At 42.5% G+C, this 24,815-nt stretch overlaps 1 protein-coding gene across 3 annotated transcripts in view; it reads right to left on the reverse strand.

The window, feature by feature from the left end:
- Window positions 1-24,815, reverse strand: part of CAPN6 (calpain 6) — a 57,518-nt gene that overhangs the window by 19,333 nt on the left and 13,370 nt on the right. For all 3 annotated transcript variants that reach the window (XM_059483006.1, XM_059483004.1, XM_059483005.1), the window contains exons 4-6: window positions 3,909-4,040; window positions 2,864-3,072; window positions 1,990-2,182 (exon numbers count right to left, since the gene is read on the reverse strand). In XM_059483006.1, coding sequence (XP_059338989.1) covers window positions 1,990-2,182; window positions 2,864-3,072; window positions 3,909-4,040 — 534 coding nt within the window. The remainder of the gene's footprint in view (window positions 1-1,989; window positions 2,183-2,863; window positions 3,073-3,908; window positions 4,041-24,815) is intronic.

Here is a 24,815-nt window from a genome sequence, read left to right on the forward strand (position 1 = left end):
AATTAGTGGAAGCACTACAACTGCCTAATTAATTGCTCTTTAAAATACAGCTCCTTGTGTCCTGGTCAATCACCTCAGTAAATTCTTGTTAACAAACAGAACTGCTCTAGCATTTGGGAGCAGCCCATCATTCTGGAAACAATGTCTGCAGCAACAATTCACACCAGGCAGTCTGCTCTGAGCAAATCAGATGGAATTCTTGCAAATAAAAATTCAGGTCTTATGAAAAAAAGGTAAAACAAAACCCAAAGACCTTGAAGCTTTTGTTTCTGAGCTGTTTCCTGATGTTGCTGAAGGGACAGTCCCTGTTCTATCTCAGGGTAAAGTTTGTGTCCCAGAAAGTACCAAGTGTATCAAATTCAGGTGCCCCTGATGTGAGGAATGATTGGCATTGATTCAGAATGCTGAACAATTGCTTTATTAAAGCTGTACTATATTACTTAATACTGTATTATAACTATACTAAAAAGATACTATACTCTATTAAAGAGATACTGAAGAAAAATCCATAACTGTCTGAGACAGCCAGGACACAGCTTTGAGCCAATTGGCCAAGGAATGAAAACAATCCTCAGCAGAATCCAACTGACAAATCCCTCCAGGTAAACAATCTTCCTAAAACATTACACAACAGGAGCACAGAATAGAGATAAGAATTAAAAATGCTGTGTGGATTTGTGAATGTGGAAAAATCCAGTGTGGATTTGGGAAAGCTTGTGCCTCCTGCTTTCTGTGAAGAGAGCTGATGCCACACCAGATGTTCCTCTTTGGTGCCAGGCCCTGATGCAGGACCAGGGCTAGATCAACAGGTAACATTCTGAGGAACCCCCAAAACCAGCTGGTTTTCTACTGTTCTTGACAATTCCACAGCTCTCTTTATAGTAACAAGAATTTCTGAATGAATCATCTTCATTCACAGAGAGGGAAATTAAAGCAAAATGTTTAAGTGATTTAACTAAGATCAGCCTTAGCTAAGGCCTTAAACTGAAGCAGGGGCTGTGGGAAGAAGATGCTGAAATGCACTTAGACGCCAACCCTGCAGCTCCTAGAAAATGATCCCTTTTCTGTGGGCTGCTGGATTAATGGTTCATTATAAATTATTAAAAAAATAATTTTAAAGTGATTTTTAAGGAAATATTCAGGTGCCATTGCAGTTTGTTAGCCCTTCAGATGTGATAATAACTGTGGACCAGATGAGGATTTCAGACTCTCCAGCCAGGGTCTGACATTGCAGACTTAGGGGAGTTCAGTCCAGCTGTCAATGGTTTGCCTCCTGTGGCCAGGGGCTGGGCCATAGGTGCTTTGTGAAGCACAGAGCATCCTCTGGGAGCTGTTATTCAACCATCTTCTAGCATAGGACTGGAGAGGGGTAAATCTTCCTCAGACACCATCCCCTCTCTACTGACTGCAGGAACTTCAGGGCTCCTAATGTGGGCACTGAGATACCTGAGCCCCACATGAGCCAGCATAGGCAAGCTCTGCAGGTTAATTCCTGTGGGGAAATTATTCAATATATTGACTGTATTTAATATATTCAATAGCAAATAGCTGAAATATCAATTAAATATCAAATACCTGAATAACCAGGTGAGCTCAGCCCTTCAGCTCAGCTCCACTGTTACCCAGGGCTGCACTGGCACAACCAAAGTCAAGAGGTCTCAGCAGCTCTATGCCAGAAGTGTTTTCTCTAAAGAGATTTCTCTAAGAAATAAAGCAGTTGAATGCTGCTATCTGCTGTGTAAATTAAGGTGGATTTACCTCAGGTCAGTTCACAACTGTGACCATGCAGAAAAAAAGAATTTCAGACACACAGTGAAGTGGCAGCACAAGCAGTTGTGATTGTATTTAGTGGCTCCTGGAGCTGGAAGCACTTGCTAGATTTCTCCATACAAAGCTTTTCCAAACATGCCAAGGAAGGACATACTCAATATCCTAATAATGGTATTTCTTTCAGAGTATTTTCATTGAAATCCAGCTCTCTGTACTCACCGAAATGGAGCAGCTGATGAACCCTCCTCTTTTATGCACTTTCATCAAGTCTTCAAACAGCTTCATCTGCTCAGGAATAACCTCACCGTATTTGCCCTCCTCCAAACTGATGGATTCTGCCACTGCTCCAGTGAAATCCACCAGGGCTTCTGCAGCACAGCCCCCATCCAGGGCTTGGTAGGATCCAGCCAGCCTGGGGGCAACACAGAACATCCTCAGTTTACAGGGGGCTGGAACAAGTGCTCTGATTTGGCTTGAATGAAGGGAACATGTTTGTGTTTCACCAAGAAAATCAGAACAAAAAAGAACAGACCAAAATAGAGGTGGAGAGAGCAAGAGGTGTGGTATCTTGGTGTTATTAATGCAAATATTTAAATATAAATATGTTTTTGTCATTGCACATTAATATATTAGTATAAATATATGAATATTTAAATATAAATAAGGACTTACCGCCAGTATGAAATGCACATAGTATTTCCTCAGATATTTTTACCCATTGCAAAATTTAGGTGGTCTAAACAGACAAGGTCCCTGAATTAAGGCAAATGTTGCATTGATACAACAGTGCTCAGCCTCAAAGGTAAGAAATCACATAAGTGAACAGAATCACATATAAGAACAGAGCAAAAAAGCCTGAGCAAACTGCAGATAAACCTTCTCTGGTTTCTAGGGTCCTTAAGGATTTGGCTGCTGAAGTAAACAGAATTGCAGTAATTTATTATTTTAACAGAGATTAAAGGAGTTTGCAGTCTTTTTTTAGGTTCTCTACCAGCAGCAAAACTAAAACCTGTGGAAAGTTTGACAGAATTGAAAGACAAATCAGACAAATGGACAACACTGAGGACTACAAGGACAAGGAACCAGCTCATACTTAGCATAAGCTTTCTCCAGCAGAGCACTCCAGAATTCATTCCTCACATTGGAATGGCAGTAGATGAGCCTGCCATTCTCAGTGGGCAGCAGATCATCCACCACCACCTCTGTCCACTCTCCAAAGCGCCAGAAGCGGAAACGGAAAATCCCAGCGTACTTCCTTGGGCTTTTGGGGTCCCACTCCTGCTCACTGTAGTCTGGAATCACCTGAGAAACCATGGAAGGGTTGGGAAAAGGCCAAATCACTTGGTTTTAGGATTTTAAAAGTTTAATAGTAATAAAATGGTTATGGAAAGAGTAATATAATCAGAGTAATAAAAATTTGGACAATTAGGATTTAGGTAAATACGAGACAATAAAAACAAAGAGTTATGGACAGTCTGGGTACCTCTTTTTGGGCAAAATAAGCCCAAAAAAGGACCCTCGTTAACAGAGCACTAACCCTTAAAAGCAATAGCCTGCTGCATATTCATACACCTCATACACGATGTATAAATTTCATTCAAACACAGGATTCTGTCTGGTCAGTGTCAGCTTCTTCCTCTGAATCCTGACAGCATCTTCAGAGCTGAGTAAGGTGGGGAGAAGTTCATTTCTCCTAATAAAGGAGCAATAAATTCTCTTTCTCTGAAAGATTCAGGTGTCCTATGGCTGGTATCTGGTGTGAGTACCTCATTCCTCTCTTTAAAAAAATATCTTACATACATAGTTTCTATTTTAACGTTATGTTAGAACCTAAAACTATATTTAACACTCTACTTAAGAAAATTAATACAGCATAACTTTCTAACATAACAAATGTAATATTCATTTTAATATTTGTGAAAAGCCAATCATAAAATATGCATTTTTCACAGAGGGGAAGTTCAGCAAGTGCGCTGTGCTGAGGTTTATTCCCAGGGCAGACTGCCCTAGAACATGTTAAAGAAAAGGAAGATTTGAATCCACCAAAATTCACCCCTTGTTAGTCTAGGGAGAAAAACAACCAAGGCTAGCTTGGTTTATCAGTTTTATTTCCTGCACCACACACTCCGATCACCCACCTGCTGCCAGAGGCTCTTCCTCAAAGCCAGGCAGGAGCACGCAGCCACAAACCAGCAGTTCCCCAGCTTGCCCTGGTGGAAGTCATGGGAGCTCATTCCGTCCACAAGCAGGTGGGGATCGTCACAGAGGTCCTGGCAAAACAAACCAGAGATTGCTGGAGACTCCACTCCCAAAATGAGCACAGCATCCTTCTGTTGTCTTATATATTACAACAGTTCTCTTATCATTAACAGTGCAATGTTGTCTTATATGTATTGAGTTCTATTATCATTATGGTGCAAGGATTCCGTAGCTCAGAGTTGGATACCTCCTCAAAGTTTTCTGTAGGCAGCTCCTCTAAGCACTGACTGTTCTTGGTCCTTGCAGCAGCCATCTGACTCCAGTTCCCACTAATCCATTCTCTTATGCCACTTGTTTTTCTTGGCTACAGGTGTGGCCTGTAAAGATCAGTCCTGCTCCTAATCTTTAGTAATTGGTTCCAGTTGAAACTCTTTGGGGGATAAGATTACATTCTACATTACCTTCATTTATCCATACTGTGTCCCCCTACATCCTTCCAGTCAAGAAAAGCAGCGGGAATTGATGCTGCTGACACCTGAGCTCTGAGATTCTCCTTGTCAAGCCTCTAAAGGGGGGGAATGCCGCCTTAAGACTTTAGCCTTTATATTTTTCAAATCCTGTGCTACAATAGTGCATAACTCTACACTTCATATAAAGTATTAACTACTGTCTTCAAACTTTGGTCAGACAAAACAATTCCTCTGGACCTGGAACCCAAGGACAGCCTACAGCCCCAGGCCCCAAAAAAGTACAAACAAAAGTGAATTGGGGAGAAGCAAACTGAGGGAATGTGACTTCATTACCTGAAGCTGTAATTGGGGAATGAACCTCTGATATGCAAATAGACCAAACTTATATCTGTCCAAAGAACTCGTGACCATTGTCCATCTTGGGTGTAGCCTCTGCCAGGCTCCTGCACTGCCCAAGGTGTGCCTGTTAAAGGCCTTTAATAAATACCCACTTTATTATTGTAACTTTGTCCTTTGCCTTATTCTAGGTGGCCACTCCAAGGCATCATCTCCACTGCCATTCCTTTGGCTGACACATTGGAAACCCTCCTTCACCAACAGCCTGGGTCACTGCAGTGACCCCAAGAGAACATCCCTTTGTGAAGCACACTTTTCATTCTCTGGGTCTCACGGCTCTGGCTCCTGTTAGAATTATTTGTCCCTCCTTTCCTGGCTCCATTTCTCTCCACATGCAGATTCCCACCAGAATGTGGCTGGGATGTCTCCCTGCTCCTCCCTGGATTACACCTTGCACTAAAGGGAGTGTTTCATGGACCATGGGAAAGCCACAGGGGTGCATTTTGCAGCAGTGATGTGTTTGTCCCCACAAAATCCTTGGCAGAGGTGTCCTGCTGAATGGAGAGGGAACCTCCCACCAACACTTCATCCCTAACTGGTGTGGAACCTGCAGGGTTCACCCCAGTCACTACTCCTGACACTCTCCTGTCAGTCACAGCTCCTCCTGACTGGCTGAGAAGATGGCAAAGAAGTTCTGCTCTTTCACAGTTTAATAACCCTCAATTTCAACACTGTGAAGATGATCCTGTACCCAAGCATTAGAAATGCAGAATAAGTAACTCCATCTCATCTCAAAATGGCAGGAGACCCCAGATCTCCTGCAGTCTGTCCTGTCTGCCATCAGCAGCAGAGGAAGGAGCTGTGCTCCTTAGCTATGGAATCCTCTCTGCCCTTTGGCAATTTAAGATGATGATCCCAAAATAACAGGAGTGCAACGCAAGCATGGCTACACACCACAGGCATCCATCCCTCTGATGTGACTCTGACAAATCAGTGCCAGATTAACTCATTTCCAGAGAAAGAGCCACCTCAGTGCTCAGCTGATGGTTTCAAAATCTGGGCTGGTTTGGGTGATAGATCCTGAAATCAGCTCACAGCATGGAATTCATAGAGCTGCAGCCATTCTCCTTAAGGAAATTATATTTTGGGCATGAGGCTTTTCTCATTAAATAGCAGCTGACATTTTAAATGCCTTTTGAGAAACAAGCAACTGATCATTGCATGATCCTGCTCTCCTGTCAGGAATTCTCATGTGTCTGCATTTAGAGAAAATTCAAAGCTTATTAAGAGACCTCAACAAAAATCTGAGTAACAAACTGGTGCCCAGGAGGAAAACTGAGCACAAACAATATGCTCATCAGCATTATGGACACATTCATTGAGCCTCCCTGGATGTTCTGACATGGAATGGCACCTCAGAGATGTGAATCCACCTGGCTGCAGGGGTGGACATCATTTGGCCACTTGGCTTTCATGGTGGTAGCACACATCCCACATCCACATGGGCCAGATTCCATTTTATATCCCATTTCCTGGCAGCTCTGGCATTAATAATTTCTAGTTTGTTTTTCCTTTCAAAATGTTATTTTCTTAGAATAGTAAATGAGGGATAAATGGAGCCATTTGGGTTAGAACTGTCCAAACTTTTCTGTCACTAGTGGAAGCCAAAGCTTTAATTGGTTTTAAAAAGAAATTAAGCACTGCTGTGTATTATGAATATCTTATTTGGTTTGTTTTGATAAAAATAACCACATTAAACTGCCATTTTTTAATTGAAGTGTGTCTTGCATCTCACAAAGTCCTCAGAGGAAAAACAGAGCAGCATGTGCCAACTGCCAAAATTTATGGATGAGATCAGCATTTGCTGAGTGCTGGGGTCCAAAGCAAACAGGGAACAGCAGAGCTCAGAAACAGAACCTCCCTGCTTCCCCCAGAGCCACCAAATCCTCCAGGATCCTGCCTGATAAACCCTTTCTGATTAAACCACCTAAGAACCCTGGAGTTCTGGGGCTAAAGAACAGTGTAAGAAAATGCCACAAATTCAGTTTCTTTTATTAATTAATAAATTAATAAATTAAAGAATTAATGTCATTATAACACCTTCTGTGGTGACTGTCACTATGTGGCTCAGATGAGACACAATAACACTGAGGCACAGCCCAGAGCTCACTTCAGCTCTTTGCTCTCTTCTGGGCTTTGGGATTTTCACCACTTATGCCATATAGTCAATTCTTAGGAATACTTTTATCTATCTAAGCCACAATTCCCCCAACACAAGTTAGAAATGTGCTATTTCAATGTATTATTCTGCAGTCCTTGTGAGGGTCTCTAAGCATTTTTGGTTGCCCTAAGCATGCAAAAATAGAAATTAAAAAGAAAATATATTAAAAAATTTAAAAATATGTTTGTCTACAATGCTCCCAGCATTTAGTATATCTAATGTGACCGTGTTCACAGGGGTCTCAGGAAGAGGGAAGAGACGAGGATCTGACTCCATGTTTCAGAAGGCTGATTTATTATTTTATGATATATATTTTATTAAAACTATACTAAAAGAATAGAAGAAAGGATTTCATCAGAAGGCTAGCTAAGAATAGAATAGGAAAGAATGATAACAAAGGTTTGTGGCTTGGCTCTCTGTCCAAGCCAGCTGTGCTGTGATTGGCCATTAATTAGAAACAAGCACATGAGACCAATCCCAGATGCACCTGTTGCATTCCACAGCAGCAGATAATCATTGTTTACATTTTGTACCTGAGGCCTCTCAGCTTCTCAGGAGGAAAAATCCTAAGGAAAGGATTTTTCATAAAAGATGTCTGTGACAATATAATGTTCCCAATTTAGGATAGCTGAGGATCAAGCCAGTTACTCTCAGAGGAATTCCAAGGAGGAGACACTGACAGGAGATGTGATCCAGGCACTTCAGGAGTCCCAATCCCTTCTCTCTCTTGCTGCCTGAGCACCCAAGCACTGGGGCTGGGAGTTCCACCAGAACCTCCTCCTTTGCAGACACAATGGTTTAACCCCAATCCTTTTTCTCAGGATCATCTCGCATCATCTGTGCTGTGAAGGAGAGAAATATCTTCCCATTTCCAAGGAAACATTTAATTGTAGTTACTACAGGATCCCACTACACACCATTAATGCCTAACAGCCACCCTGTTTCTGACACAGCCCCACAATAAAAGCAGTTGTTGCAGTATTTGTGCCTGCAGGGAGCATCCCAAATGGGAGAGCAGAGCTCTGCCCATTTCTCCCCTCACACAATGAAATAAACACCATCTGCAGAGCTCTAATTGGGCTGGGCACAGTCTGGAAGTGAGGTTGGAGGTTTCAGGGCCTCCTGGCTCTGCTGAAAGCCCTGATGCCCTCATTGTCCTACCAGGCTTTGATTTGCATGGCAGAAGTCTGGTTGTGTCACCTCCCATCCTTGCTGTGCAGTTGAAATATCTGACATTCAGAAACTGATGCTGTGAGGAATAAAGTGGCTAAGAAACTCCTTTTTCCTGATTTTAAATGGTCCCTTTATTTGTAACAGAGCAACCTTGTCAGCTGGCTTGTAATCTTGTCCCAGTCTGGATCCTACAGAATTCCCATTCCTACCTTCCTAGCCCCTCATCCAAGCAGCAATGAAAATTGTGATGGGGGATTTTCCTGTAGGACTCCTGCAACACAATCTGAGAGTACTACAAGTAATTTATTTCACCAGCTATGCATCCCCATGAAGGAGTTTTGCAAAACAGTGTGAACCATGGTAGACAACAGACACTCATTTCACTGGAGCCATGAAATGGTTTGTGTGTTGTTCTGCCACAATTCCCTAAAATTAAAAAAATAAATAAATAAAAAAGAAAGAATGTGCTTTTTTTGAGACCAGATGCACCACTGAAAGTCCAGCAGGTAACTGATTGTGCATTGATAAATGCATTGACTCTTGGAGTAATTTAGCTAAAGGAAAAAAATTCCCCTTAGCTCTGAACATGCATCTCCTGGTGTGAGTATTACAAATATTCATTAACTAAAGGTTATGCAGTATTGGTTAGAGATAGGGAGAAAGACATTCAGAGGGTTATTAATTAGCTATGTTTCTTCACAGGTGTTAGCTGAAGCTGCACTGTAAAAAAATGTTAATTATTGGACGATCTCAGATGTCCAAGAAAAGGGAAAGATTATTTTTAACAGACTGGGGACTGTCAACTGTCTCAGAGACAGACCCTCATTATTCAGAGAATATACAGGGTCTATATAACAGAGATTATATAGAGATTCAGTCAAGGGAAGAAAGAAGAGCAGTAATTTTTTGCAATTAAGATTTTCAAAGGTTTTTTAATATTTAGAGCTTCCTTTCTCCAGCACCCTTTAACCCAGCCCTAGCATGACAAATAATCCACCTTTGCTTGCACATGAGACCTACAGAGGCAGGCATTATCAGACTGATCTACTTAAGCCCAGTCACCATTCCCTTAAATTCTTTAAAGCAGGTTGATTTCTGTCAGAGCTGAGAATTGTTTCCATTTTGTTCCCTTCTCCCACCCTCACATCATCTTGAGACAACTCCTGTAGAGACAGTGTAGGGAGCAAGGGAAAGGCAATTCTTTCTGAACATGGATGGGAAAATTCAGCTTTGGCTGCAGCTGACACTGAACCAAACTCATCTAAAGGAGGGCAGCAAAGACAGCACCCTGTGATTGTGGAGCTGAGCAGGTAAATGGGGTTGTCCATCCTGTGATAAACCCCAGCTGTGCTGGCATGGCCACAGAAGCTCTCCCCAGAGCAGGCTGTGTGCCAAAGCATCTGCAGTTAGCCCCAAGAAGCAAAAGGACCAAGCCCAACTGCACTGGATATTCCAGTGCATGCAAAAAGACTTTTAAACCTCGTTGTGGCTGAAAAAAATCTGCCTGTGGAGTGGAAAAAGAGAAGTGACCCCACAGGAGGCATCCATAAAAACCCAGGGTCAGATGTGACCTGACTGAAACAGCCCTTGCTTCTCGGGTTGCTGTTGATAATTGCTGCCCAAGATGTGCAGGATGTCTCTGCTTCAGCCCCACAACTGAAGAACGAGTCTGGACTCTTCACTTTTCGGTCTTGAGGTTGTTTATTAATTCTTATCTATAAAATTTTCTCTCTGCCCAGCCGAGGTCTGCTCAGCAGGGCAGCCACAGGCACTCTGTGTTGTCCTTTTATACTACAAACTACGTATAACATATTTACACTTAATTCCCAATACCCATCACCTATGTTAGACAGTGCACTTCTACTCTGAACCAATCCCAAAGTGCCAACATCACTGCAGAAAATGGAGAACAAGAAGAAGAAGAAAGGCTGGACATGCCCAAGTTCCTCCATCTTGTCCCCATAACCCCCATACCAAAAATCCTAAAATCTACATTTTCACCCTGTGATCATTTTGTTACTACACCATTCAAACCTGTGTGACTTTCAGGTCCTCATACAAAGCTGGCAACTTGCTCCAAGGGTCAAAATCAAACCCGCAGGTGTTCTGGGCTGTGTGCCAGGGTCTCTGAGCCCCCCGGCAGGGTCCCAGCAACTCGGGATGCCTGGAGGGATGCACTGAGTTCTGACACTTGCTGAGATCAGGAGGGGGCTTTGGGCAGGTTTAGCCCCAGGTTTCTGTCTGTCCACCCTGAGCCCAGGATGTGCAACTCCTCTGAAAGCTCTGAGCCCATCATCCAGCAGCATCAGTTCTTGAAAATGAGATAATGCCCAGTGCTGCTTCAAGAGAAACTGGCCAGCACAGGAGCAAGGGGGAGGACATGCCAGAGCTCTAGCCTTGTGTAAAAGAAAACTCAGATATCTGAGGATTGAGAAATGCTTCTTTCCCCTCCTCCCTCTCTGCTAAATCCTGTTACAAAACCAAATGCATCACAACATTTTTATAGTGTTCTTTTTTTCCTTTTTCAGTTTGGGGCTAGTGGTGACTAATGCTCAGTCCATGGGTTTCAGCCCTGCCCTGCCTGTGGGACACGTGTGTTTGGGGAGGATCTGAATCAATGTTTTGGAAGAAAAAACCCCAAAAATTGCAAATTGCAATTGGGCAACATGGTGTGTGTATCTTGGCTGTCTGTGGGTTTCACGTGACCCCTGGAGCAGCTGTGCTGCTCTCTCCAGAATGCTGACAGGGCTGGGCAGGGCTCAGTGAGTGATGGGCCCTAGGGCTGACCTCCTCCTGAACCTCCTGACAAAGCCTCTGCTGAAGCTCTGCCAGCCCTCTGCCAGTGCAGCCCAGAAATCACTGCAGACTCCAGTGAGAGATTTGCTGTTCTCCCAGAGCCTTCAGACAAGGACAAACCACCTCAAATTACCTCTTGCTGCACCATCTGAGTTTGTGATGCTCCAGAACGGCAGCACATCCATAACACCTCTAGAGAAAAGCTGCCTTGTTTGAGAAGAACACTTTGATTTTCACTGAATTTACCAGAACCCAGCCTTTGCCTCCTGCCTTCTTCCCCTTGGACCTATTCCCTTCTCTAAACTCAATTTGTGTGACTTTTCCCCAGCAGCAGCAGCAGCAATCAGAGATGCCATTCTTAGGACAGGATTCACCTCAGGGAACATCAAATTCTCTCAGCCAGATGTCCAAGCCCCCCTGGAAGCAGAGCTCAGGTTCTTCCAAAGGGCAGTGCACAGACATCACCCTGCCACTGCCATGGTGCTGGGACATGGAGAGAGCCCTGGGTCTCTACTGATCATTTAAACTGTGATGGTGTTCACAGGAGTTTTCAGGTGAGGGAAGAGACGAGAATGTTGACTCCATGTTCAGAAGGCTTGATTTATTATTTTATGATATGTATTACATTAAAACTATACTAAAAAGAATAGAAGGAAAGGTTTCATCTCAGAAGGCTAGCTAAGAATAGAAAAGAAAAAAATGATAACAAAGGCAGCTGCCTCAGATTCTCTGTCTGAGTCAGCTCTGCTGTGATTGGCCATTAATTACAAACAACCACATGAGACCAATCACAGATGCACCTGTTGCATTCCACAGCAGCAGATAATCATTGTCTGCATTTTGTTCCTGAGGCCTCTCAGCTTTTCAGAAGGAAAAATCCTAAAAAAGGATTTTTAATGAAAAGATGTCTGCGACAATAAACCTAAATATAAAATTGTTCACAGCAATTCCAACCCCTATGAAACTTGATTTTCAGCTATTCCAAACTACAACAACTGTGACATGATGTGGGGAAAAAAATTAATCAAAGTCCCAATTTAATTGGCTAAAAATGTATATGTTTCAACTTTCTGGGAAAAGTGATAGGACCATTTTGGGATCACTAATCTGAAGTTTTCTTGCAAACTGCTTTTACAAGGATTCATTCTGATTTTGAGGTGGTGATGCTCCATGAAAAACAGGTAGATACAGTAGCAGTATTTGAAAGAAAATCTGAATGTAGCCATGCACCAAAGCAGGGAAAATGTTTTTGCATTAAATGCAATAAAAGAGAATGGCCAGGAACAAAGCCAGTCCTTGGAGCAACTCCCTGACATCATTTCCTAAACACCCTGACGTGGTGAGGTCAGACATGGGCTGTAAGGCCACTCATCACACTCAAAGGCCACCCACTGTTCAGCTCCAGCTTTTTACTGCTTCCTCAAAATATGTTTGTCCATCAAATTCTTGGACGAGCTTTCTCAGATGGGAAATAAAAACAATAAGAAAAGGAGGTTGGAAAAAGTCACACACATTTTTTCACAGCACTGACATATTCAGCACTGGAGCAGTGTGGAATAAACTATTCCCAGGTCAGAACTCCTGACTGTCCAGCTCTGCCTGGGGAGGAAAATATTTGTTTGCCTGATAATGAGCATCATTTTGGCTCAGGGGCCATGATCTTGTCCAGTCTGACCTTCTGCTTTGTCTCAGGGGGCTGGCAACAGATGCAGATGGAATTCTCCATCACTGCCTTGTCTGAGGAAGGGAATTTGCTGTTTACAAAAGAGTATCAGGCAGATTTCAGCAAAGTCACATTTATTTTTTTTTATTGCATTGAGTGTTTTGTGGCAAAACTAAAGTCAAGTCATCTAAACATTGTCTGGAGTGAAAATTCAAATTAGTCTGGGAGATGATTTGTTTTTCCTTAAAGGAGATATTTCTCCCCTGCCCAGTGGCAATGCACAGACTATAAAGATTAAAAAGCATAAGTCTAAACACCACATTAAAGAGCATAAACCCCTTTAGCAAAAAGTTCTTCCTTTCCACATCCCTTTTCCAGCAGGGTTTGTTTCAGCCTAGATTCCACTATCTACCATTTATCTCAGGCACTTAAGGATAAAAATCTTCTATTCTCTTCACCCAGACTCCTCTTCTTTTTCAGGCTGCACCTTGAGGTGCTGTCCCTCTTATTTGCTTCAGGCAAAAATCTGTGAATGCCTGGGATAACAGTTCAAGGCCTATCCAGTGACACCTTGCACAGAAACCTTTGGGATTGTGATTCACCCCACACCATTCTGCACTAGATGTTTGCATCATAACACAAAAAGAGGAACTTTAAAATTACATAAAGCCCTGAGCATAAGACACAACCTTTTTAGACTATTAGTTGTAACAAATTTTGGATTTTAAAGTGGTTTTTAATAGAAATTTTGTTCTAGCCAGCACAGCACAACTTTGCTGAGCCTGTGAAGGGCAGAGTCTATGTCTCTGTCCCAACATGACACATACCAGACTTTAAATTCTAGTCTGGACATCCTTTCTGGCAAAGAGCAGCCTTAGAACATGTAAACAAGAGTATTTTTCTGTCAGGAAGATAGAGGGCTCAAATTCTAAGCTATAAAAATATTGCCTCGAAAGTGACACAGCAGCATTCATTTTACTCCTGAATACTGAAAGCACTTTTATGACTCCGCCAAATCAGTGTATCACAGACTCATAAATTCACAGGAACAACCAGGAAGGCTTTTATTTACACATCTTGAAAACAAACAGCAGCTTCTATCTATCTATCTCTAACACATCTTTTAAAACTTTGTCTTGGAAAGATTTTCATTTAGCAATTAAGTTATCAGCATGTGAGATAAGTTTCTTCAGTTTTGAGTGATGACACTGAAAAACCCACATCAGTTACTTCCAAAGAAAAATTAAGGAAAATTACAGTTGCTGTATCTGCCAGGCAATCAAGTCCATGCTTTTCCCTCTATGTAGATGATTTTGTCTTGCACAGATGGCTATTAGAGTACTAAAATGAATAAAATATGTTTGGATAACATGCTGTTGTTATACAAAGTGATCTTGAGAATTTCTTCATTCCAGCCTCAGGAGAATTTCCAGGATAAACCAGTCTGAATATGCTTTAATGTTTTTACAAACTCTGCATGTCACTTTGGATATTATTACTGTGCAACTTAAAAGCCCAAACAATTGAAAAGCCAGAGGAACTTGGATGTTTTAATCACTTAAGGACTTGTGTAAATGTGGAGCTCTACCACTGTTTAAACAGTCAGTAAGTTTCCTAGCACCATTAATGATCATTAATTTTGGATTCTCCTTCTGCTTCAACCCAAAACAAGGACTGGAGCAGATTCAGTCAGACAGATCCATGGACAAAAGCCTTTGGCTGCCTGGGAGGACCCAGCCTGTCAGGGTGTAGTCAGAATATTTACTTGGTCATGACTTTATCCCAGCTGAAGCACAGTGAGTTTCATCTTTGTGATTAAATTGTTCAGACATTTAAGAGACTTCTTGCTTGCAAAGACAGAATAAGAAACTTTTTTTTTCCTTCTTTATATCAAGCTGTTTCTTTCCATAGCTCTTTCACGGCTTGAGCTAATTTTTGATTTTTTCAACTGAGTTGAATTCACCACTTCATTTCAGACAAATTTCTCTATTAAACACTAACATCAGTGCCATCCATCGCTGAGAATTTACCCTCCTGATTCACCAGCTTAGAAATCTTTGGAATCCCAATTATCTCCCTCCTATCTTTTGCAATGACTGCTGGCAGCCATAGGAACATTCACAGTGCCCAACCTCACAGCACTTCCCAGAGAACACAAAGTGTTTGATTTGGAATTATGGATCTGAAGCCACATTCTGGGTAAAAGAAAAGGGATCCAGAACTCTAGCTCCTGTTGTGTGTTCAAAGCACCATAGAATTTCCTCTAAAGATGAAGATTCTCAAAGAATATCCAGGAATTGCTGTGAGAAGTTCATCATCTTTATTTAATCAGGGACTAACAGCTAAAGTGAAGTCAGTGAAAAACCTAAGGAAACATTTCTTAACTCTCAAAAGACAGGAGAAGAGCCTGTTTCTAATAATCTTGAGGTTTGTCAGTGTTGCTTTTCCCTTGTCTTACAACATAAGTATTTACAGTTCAGCCATTATGTTCATTGGGAGGGATGTCGGTTTTAATTTTTTGCAGATTTTGGGATATCTGCGCAAGCAGCTTAACCTGGTGTCTTCCAAGCACACCCTCCCCCTCAGGGTCTGCAGCTTGCACTCCACCCCGATGCAGAGCTGCAGGGCAGATTCTGAGCTGTAAATCATCCTCACTGCAGCTAAACCATCCTCATCCTCAGATTATCAGCTCTAAATCATCCTCACTGCAGCTAAACCATCCTCATCCTCAGATTATCAGCTCTAAATCATCCTCACTTCAGCTAAACCATCCTCATCCTCAGATTATCAGCTCTAAATCATCCTCACTTCAGCTAAACCATCCTCATCCTCAGATTATCAGCTCTAAATCATCCTCACTTCAGCTAAACCAAGGGCTGATGGTGCTTGCAAGTCTCCTCAATCCACCTCTGTCCATAGGCACATACAGCTTTGGTTTGGTTCATGAGACATTCAGCATTTTAAGGGAATAAATGTGCTCTTTAAGATCAGGAGGGAGAAATGCCATGCTTGGGTTTCATGTGAAATATTTGGATTGAATTGGAGTTATTCCCCTTATGGTGCAGACACCAACTGTTTGAGCAGTTGGGTCATGTGCCCAAATGTGAAAAGCAGCTTTTAGGCAACTGTCACTTGTGAGGAGTTTTATTTGTGGAGAGCAGACTCAGAGAGTGAGGGAGGAGAGGCCAGAGGACAAGGACCTGCATTCACATCTCCATTTAGGGAGGAAAATCAGATGTCCAAGGCTTAAATGCCCTTATCTGAAGGGAGGAGGAAACATATAGCAGTGGTCATGCACAGCAAATGCAGCTCTGCACACAAATGGATTATCTATAGTTATCTTACTGACCTACGGAGAGAAAATTCCTGAACTTTTGTCTTTTACAGTCCCAGAAGTGCTCCTTAAAGTTCCTGAGGTAAACTTGTGGCAGCAATAAAACTCTAAATGTGCAGACCAAAGCTCAGTCCACAGGGGGATCACTGCTAAATGAGATTTAATTTTTTACTTACCATCACGGGACTGAAGATTCAGTACAGTCTTAGGCAAAAAAACAACCCCATTTTGATAATTATTCACTGTATCGGACTGGAAAGTGCTGTGTCCAGACAAAAATCAGACCTCAGAGTGCTTTCTACAGCACTGACAATCTTTATTAAGCAGATCTTGGGAAGCCACTTGTGCACCTCCCAAGCCCAGGAGTGCCCAGATGGCTCCTGGATAGCTCCAGACACAAATTCCATTTCCTGATGCACATAAGGAGCTCAAGGTGACCACTGGCCAAAGTTCAGTGCAAGAACTGAAAAATTGTGAGATAATTGTAGGATAACCCTTGCTCTTAGCAAAAAGTGTATTTTTCCAGAGGAGCAGCATTTTATTTCCTGAAAGCTGGAAAAAAAATGCAAATTCCAAATTGTTTAGTCTTTGTGATTAAGTTAGAAACATTGCTACATACAGGCAAGAAAGCAGTTCTAAAAGGTTCTTTCAGCTGTGAAGGATTTTTAAAAGCTTCTTTTTAGCCAAGAAAACATACATATTTATTTAATCTTTAAATAGAATTAATCCTGAAGGAAACATACATTTGAATCACAGGAACACAGCATGAAATTCAAACAAATTACTCTGAAAATTGAAGGCAGAATGGCTTACTAAACCTCCAATTCCTGCTCATCCCCAATACCCTTTTAAATATGGAAATAATATGACAAAAGCATGAAGCTCTTCACACAGAAAGCATTTTTTGGATATGGATGCTTTCCACTCTTGCAGAAGAGTGTTGACAGAACAATACCTCCATTTCCTTTGCAACTGGCATGTTTAGGCTGTAATTTTTGCTTCAGACAAGTCAGACATTTAATTCTTTTGGAAGACTAAATCAATGAACTACCAATTACTGTAAGAAGACTTATGCTAGCAGGGGATATGATCCTCAGGCTTTTTGTTTTACAGTCTCAAAATAAATTTTACCATGTCATTCTTGCCATCACCACATTGCCTCAGGACAAACAGAAACCAATTTTCATCTAATGACAACTGAACCAACTAAATGAAACCTGACATTTTAAACTTTAAAGAAACATTCAGAGCCTTGGAGTTGTACTGTTTGTGCTCTAGAAATGACATTAAGGTTGTTGAATATTTTTTTTTTCTTTAGAGGAAACAACCACAACGACATAAGAAAGCCTTCATCCAGTCTGAGGGAGGGAAATACAAATTGGAAAAAGTGCCAAGAGAGAAGATAACAGAATACTGGCATCTGGACAGCTGTCTGCTTGGCAAGCATGCAATGTCATTTACAAATGTTTGCCTTTAATTATAGTCCTGCAAGACTTGGGTGAATAATCCCACTGAGCAAGCTGCCACTTTCCAAAATTGCCACTCCATCCTATGGAAATAAAGGGTGGCCACTGAGGGGTTTTTGCTTCCTGTCAGGATGCAGCCAGCAAAAAAGGGCACAACTAAAACCAAAGAATTTTCTGACTGACATCAGGAGTGGGATTGAGCCATCAAATTGATGTCATATGGGGTCCACTCAGTCACCAGGCTGTACTGGAGAGCTCAGACCTCCAGGATTTATGGTGCCTTACTCAGCTCTTCTTCTGGGCAAGCCCCATCTTAACAAGACTTTCCAGGCAAAATAAAATGATAGAATTCATAGAATTAGGGTGAGCAACAGCTCAGTTCTGGGAACATTTAGGCAATTCCAGAAAGGAACATGTCACAACTTCCCCAGCTGAAAACATTAAGGACAGAATATTATGGGAGGAATGTTTTATTCAGTCAGAAACCAAGATGGAAACATGCCAAACAGTGTTTTCATGATGCCTCCCATACTCAGCCTGCTGGGGGACAGACAAGGTGACAAACAGAACACAGTGAGATTCCCAAAGCTTTGAAAGGAGCCAGGGACCAAAAACTCTGATATTAATGTACCAGCATAAATTACTGGTGGGACTAAAACTGAATTAAACTATGTTTATAAGTTTCTATTGTTTAGAAAAGACACTTCTCTAAAATAACATCTCCAAGAGAACACAACAGTATCTGTTTCAGTCTCAATAGAGCTTCTTAAATTAAACACTCATCTCAAAAAAAAGTGAGGCCCTCCCAAGTTCTGGAGCACTGTGTGCTCCCATATTTTCATTTTTCAAATTAACACACAAGATCTCTTTGGGGTGAAGCACTCTGCCAGAGCTGGGCATCACCAGCCTGCTGCAGAAAGGTGAGGAGGACACAAAATCCCAGAACAGTGTGGAATTCCTGATCCTGTTCCTGGTGGACCTTCTCAAACACAGAAATGGAATTTTATGAGGTTCTCAGGGTTTCTGGTCTAGAGCCACAGCACACTGCACTCAGTGTTAGTGTTCAGGAACACAGAATCACAGAATGTTTATATGCAGGTGCTTTTATTGAAGAGTGGGTGTCAGGGGTGCACAGACCCAAATCTGACTCCAGCATGGGTTTGGGATGAACATATTTTTATATTCTATCATTGTAAAACTTACATATTAATTATTAAACTTACATTGCTCTATTGTATACATTGATTTCAAGCATGGGTTGAAACCCAACTCATGATCCCCCTCAAACCCTTGAACACAGTTTCTCATGATTCTTCGTACAATTAAACAATAATTATATCTAATTACTAAGCAATCATCAAATTAACAATTATATCACTTATCATATACTGATTACACAGGTGCAGTTTCACATGATCTGGCAAACACAAGGCCTAACACTTCCCAGGGCCTACCCTTAACATTTTCCCAGGGCCTACTAAGCCTGACTTTCTTTCTAACTCCCCTGAATATGCCATCATTTTAGAAACATTTTATCCCTATACTATCAACCCCAGCCTGGATGTGGCCTGTAGACTCTTTCTTTCTAACTCCCCTGAATATACCATGATTTTAGACACATTTTATCCCTATACTATCAACCCCAGCCTGGATATGGCCTGTAGACCCTTTCTTTCTAACTCCCCTGAATATACCATGATTTTAGACACATTTTATCCCTATACTATCAACCCCAGCCTGGATGTGGCCTGCAGACCCTGGCCTGGGAAATGGGGCCTGGACAAGGCTCACACAGCTGGACACAACCCCTGAGAGTGGAACCCAGCCCCTGCCAGCAATAACTGCTGGGAGGGACTCAGGGAATTAAGAGATCCCTCCTTGCTTGTTTGGCTGTGTGAGAGGAGTCCTGGGGGCACCACACACATCTCCACTCCCCTTCCTGCCTCCAGGACCCAAATAGCTGGCAAAGAAAGTGCTCAACAACACATCTGCAACAACCCTTTGTGTCTGGTGCCTCCTCAGCCCAGTCACTTCTCCTTGGACCCATCCTCTTTCCCATCACTACTCTTAGTACCAAAAAAAAAAAAAAAAAAAAGTTCCTTTATAAAGCTACCACCATTGAAATTGTACAGCCCAGATTCTGGGGCTCTGCCTGCCTTCCAAATGCCTCAGATTTGCTCTGGGATGGTGTCAGAACCCAGGACATCCCTCTGGCTGCCTTGGATGGCTCAAGCACCTGCCAAGGGGCTCAGAGACCTTGGCACAGAGCCCAAAACACCTGTGACTTTGATCTTGACCCATGGAAAAAATTACCAACCTTGTATGAGGATTTAAAAGCCACGAAAGTTTGAGTAGAATGATAGTTAGTTTGTCACAGGGTGAAAAATAGATTTTTGGGATTTTTAGAATGGGGGCTCAGGGTCTCAAGATGGAGGAATTTGGATGTACCCTGTTCTTGTTATTTCTTGTTCCTAGCCTCCATGTTCTGGGTGATGCTGGCACTTTTGGATTGGTTTAAGGTAGAAACTCAGTGTGTAATATAGGTGATAGGTATTGGAAAATAATTGTAAATAATGTACACGTAGTTTTTAGTATAAAAGATAACACCACTCTGAGGGCAATCAGTGTGCCATGGACTGACCTGCTGGACAGACCTCGGCAGGTCAGAGAAAGAATGTTAGAGATAAGAGAAAATAAACAACCTTGAAAACCAGAACAGAAGAATCCTGACTCCTTCTTCGGTCTCGGGGCTGGGAAAAAGAGATTTTCTCACACCTTGGGGTCATCTTGACACCAGAGACCTCATCAGGGTGGCAAAGCAAGCCCAAAGCCTTCACCCTTCAGCATCCTGCTTCCCAAGCCCCTGCCCCATTCATGTACACACATCCATGTGCATATATACATTTAAACAGCTCCCTGCCTGCCTGCTCTGGGTTCATGCTCTCACAGCCCACCATCCAGGCTTCATTTTCCTGTTAGAAATTGGGTTGGTGTCCTCACAGACAGAATGCTGTTGCAAATAAATCAAGATTTCAGCTTGCTGGGGGTTACATTGTGAAATTGATAATTGTATGTGAAGTTTATATTGTTCAATTTAAAATCCTCTTTAGCAAAACACAATCCAATATGAAATATTTGCTGTTAACAGGATTTTCTCACGGTCCAATGCCCATCAGATTTCCAGAGACAAGCCAGTTAATTATTACTTTGAGGCTTTGGTGACAAAGGTTACTTTAGAATAATAATAGGCCAAACCTGCAGACAAAGTCAACACACATTTTCTAGTTTGTCTGGTGACAGCAGAACACCTGCAGAAGCTGAGGCAGGGCTTGCAGCAGAGATGTCATAGCCACAGAGAAAGGATCAGTGTCATGTTGAACATGAATTAGCACAGTGGCCATGGTCTGGACATTTCAACCTTCTCATCTTCTTTTCCTGGGATCAACATAACATTTCCTCAACTGATTATTGAGTATTTTTACTATTTATAGTAAAATAAATATAATTACACATTATATATATATAATTTATTTATTTATATAAATAAATAAATAATTATATATATATAAAAAATTTATTCAACAAGGTATATTTTGTGGCAGCTCTTCTGATGTAGCAATAAGGGCCATTCCCTTTGCACTGCAGGCTGGCTCCAGAAAAGATAAGCTAACAAACACATTAATAATAATATCAGCCTGGAACACAGGAGACTCCTTTGGAATCTCCCTGGCTCCTCAGGAGATGCTCTCAGATATTGTGAGCTGTCAAGCACGTTTTACATGCCTGATGTAACAAAAATCCTCCTGTTTGGTTCTTCCTTTTCCATCCAGCTATGGGAAAAAAATCCCAAATGAACTTCCCAGTTGTGAAACACACAAACACACTCCCCAAAAAAATACACCTTTGCTATTTCTCAGCCAAGAAAGGGCAATGGTCTGTAGGAAAAAGCTTTCTGGAGCTCCCTACCTTCACCTGCCAGGGTGCTAGTAGGTGCCACATTTTCTCTTCAGAACATGTTCAGTGAAAAAAAAATAAAACAACTCAACCTCAAAATCTTAGGAGAAAATAATAATGGGAGAAGGGCAAAAATAAAACAAAGCCCACAATGTTTTCAGTGAATTGTTTGGCTGGACACCATCAGAACATGCTGTTCTAAATACCTTAAATCACCAACAAGGGATTTTCAGGGCTGAAAAATGTTTCCTTGCCTCCAAGAAAAAAAATTCAATAAATATTTCAGATTTATTAGCACATTTGGGGAAAAGTTGCAACATTAAAATTAAACCCAAAAAGTATTTTAACTGAGTATTTTTCCCCCACAGAAACCCCACTATTTCTCCCTTCCATTCTTACAAAATGCGTGTGCTCCTCAAAAAGATCAATTCCTTGGAACAACTGGGACTGTTCTTAACTTCAAAATTATTACAGGATTGTATTAGGGTAGCATAAATAATGACAATGTTATTCTATCATGATGTGCTCTATGAGAACTTCCATTCTTGGTTGGTAAAATGAGAATTCCAGTTCCAAGGGGTTCCAGTTACTTTTTTGATCTCTGTAGATCAGTGCATCCTATATGTATTTGAGTTATGAGAACTCTTATTTAGATTAAATTTAGATTTCAAAATCCTGGCTGCTAAGTGTTGTAGAAAGTTTTGAATTTCAGTGAATTCCCATGTATCTCATCATCAAATCACAATTGACCTCCTCTGTCTCATCATGCCAGGGCAAAACCAGGTGGGCACACTTCTCTTGAAAATGACATTACATTTCCAGCTGCTGGTAAAAATATCCAAATAAACAGATTTCACCAAATAAAAGAAGAAAGATTTTGAACCCATCTGATCCAGAATTGCAGCCATACAGGAAGGGTAAGACTTGTTTTGACCTGGATTTGACAGACCTTGCCCTCCGCTTTTGGACACCTCCTCCTAGGAGCCCAGTGCCCTGGGATCTTGGTAATCCCTGCATTTCCAGTCTGTGCATCACCAGGATGCAAGAGCAGCAATAGCTGCACAGAAGATCACTCACTCCACCAAACCCACCCTCATTAAACAAATAAAGCTCCCGAGGCTGATTTTTAGTCTCTCCAACAAAAAAGCCCCCAAGGTTCAGAAGCCAAGTGCCAGCACTAATTTACCCTTAGAGAAGCCCAGAGCACGGCGAAGCCCTGCCCAGCCGGCATCTCAGAGGGGTGGCAGCTCGTTGTCCTTCCCCCACCACCCCTCCCCTTCTCTCCCAGCTCAGAATTAATTCAGACAACGTGAAGACAATTCGACTTAATTGCAGCTGCATCATCTCCTGCAGGATCCCGCTGCCAATCCCGCCCTCTGAATGTGCAGTTGCCAGGGCAACGGGCACGGAGAGGATGCTTTTGTGCTGCCACTTGCATCCTCGGGAGCCGTGCCAACCCTCTGCAGCTGGGATGGGGTTGGGTTAACGCCTTCCTGCCCGGGAGCCGTCTGTCTGTCCTTCCAGCCCTTGGCAAGCAGCTCCTTGTGAGAGTCTGACTGAAATATGCTTCATTTTTGCCTCACGATTGTCATGGAGAGACACCACCGAAAAATTAAAAACTGCTGTCTGCTGAACCAGTGTGGTGGGGAAATCATGTGCCTGATTCCTAGCTCACTGTTTCCACAGGTGTTGTTTGTTATATGCCACACTGAACTCGCAGGGGCACCCTGCCCTTTTTGCACAATGGCCCAGGAATCCTCCCCACCTCCCAGCCTGGTTGGTTTGAGCTTTGGGGTGGTCCCTCTTCCAAGAGAAGACCCCTCTCGCCCGTCCTCAACCATCGTGACAGACAAGTAGAGCTGTAGACCTCTTCATCAAGGAACTGAGACAAGAAACCCCTGTGTGAGAAGGCCCCCTCACCTTCTTCCAGAGACTGGCACTGAAACCCCCAACTCGGGGCAGGTGTGCAGGGAGGGGGGGGAAAGCTGCCCAAAGCAAGCACAGGTGAGAGCACTGGGCCATGAAAACCATGATTCTCGCTTGCTGCCTGGCTCGACTTTGTGTACCCCTGACCAAATCCATTCTTTCCCCCCTGAAGACCTTTGTTTCGGTTGTGAAATTCACTCCCCCTTCCCCCAACAAAAAACAGTATAACTGGGGCTCAGATGAACTGTGCATCCGAGATCTCCCCGGACGTGGCCTGGTGAATTCTGTCGGCAGGATCCCAAAGGATAATGCAGTACCATGTTTGGTAGCTATAACCCACCCCTCCTCTTCCTCCCTCTTTTCCTTATTTTCTTCTTTTTTTCCCCAGTTCCCCTCACCAACGCCTTTCTGTTGTGGTTATTTCAACAAAATTGCACTTGTTGATTGTTGCTGCAAATCCCCTGTGCCGTGTTGGTTCTTTGCACCCTGAGATCACCCCTACGAACCATCATGTCATCCATTCACTAGGATGGACGGTGACACTCCTCCCGCTCTGCAGTGACACCTGCATGGCAGGGACAGATGGCTGCAGCTCAGCTCGACAGCTCCAGGCACCCAGGGTGCTGGAACAGCTCCCCTCAAGCTGCAGCAGTGCCAGACCCCATTTACAGGAGCTTTGGGGTACATGGTTTGTCCTTGGTGAGGAAAGAAAAGGTGCTTCACCATCATTCAGGAATTATTTTCTTCTTGTGGTTTCCCATCTGCCTGTTGTTGTCCCCTCACCCATGCCCTCTACACTAACAGAGGACTGCACTGTCACAGACATCTTTTCATGAAAAATCTTTTCTTTAGGATTTTTCCTCCTGAGAAGCAGGAACAAAATGTAAACAATGATTATCTGCTGCTGTGGAATGCAACAGGTGCATCTGTGATTGGTCTCATGTTGGCTGTTTGTAATTAATGGCCAATCACAACCCAGCTGGCTCAGACTCTCTGTCTGAGCCACAAACCTTTGTTATCATTCCTTGCTATTCTTAGCTTAGCTAGCCTTCTGATTAAATCCTTTCTTCTGTTCTTTTACTATAATTTTAATGTAATATATATCATAAAATAATAAATCAAGCCTTCTGAAACATGGAGTCAGATCCTTCGTCTCTTCCCTCATCCACGAACCCCTGTGAACACTGTCACACTGCACCATGTCTGGAGGAGTACACGGTCCCTGCCTCCACAATTTTAACCTAAAAACCATGATTAATGTGCATAGAAACCTCCCCATCAATCTGTGATTATCTTCCAGGGCAGACTGCTTCCCAGAGCTTAGCTCTTAATAGCTTTCCTGTTTCTTTAAGATGAAGGGTTTAAACTTAGATCAGAGCCTACTTTGCCTATGACCTTTTATACCACTTTTGAGCCTGCAAGGCTTAAACCCTTCTATAAAAATTAAGGTGCACAGCAATCATCCTCTTTATACACACACACATGCAGTTAACAAAGAAATATCTGA

The sequence above is a fragment of the Ammospiza nelsoni genome, chromosome 15, assembly GCF_027579445.1.
Source record: "Ammospiza nelsoni isolate bAmmNel1 chromosome 15, bAmmNel1.pri, whole genome shotgun sequence".
Classification (NCBI taxonomy): domain Eukaryota; kingdom Metazoa; phylum Chordata; class Aves; order Passeriformes; family Passerellidae; genus Ammospiza; species Ammospiza nelsoni.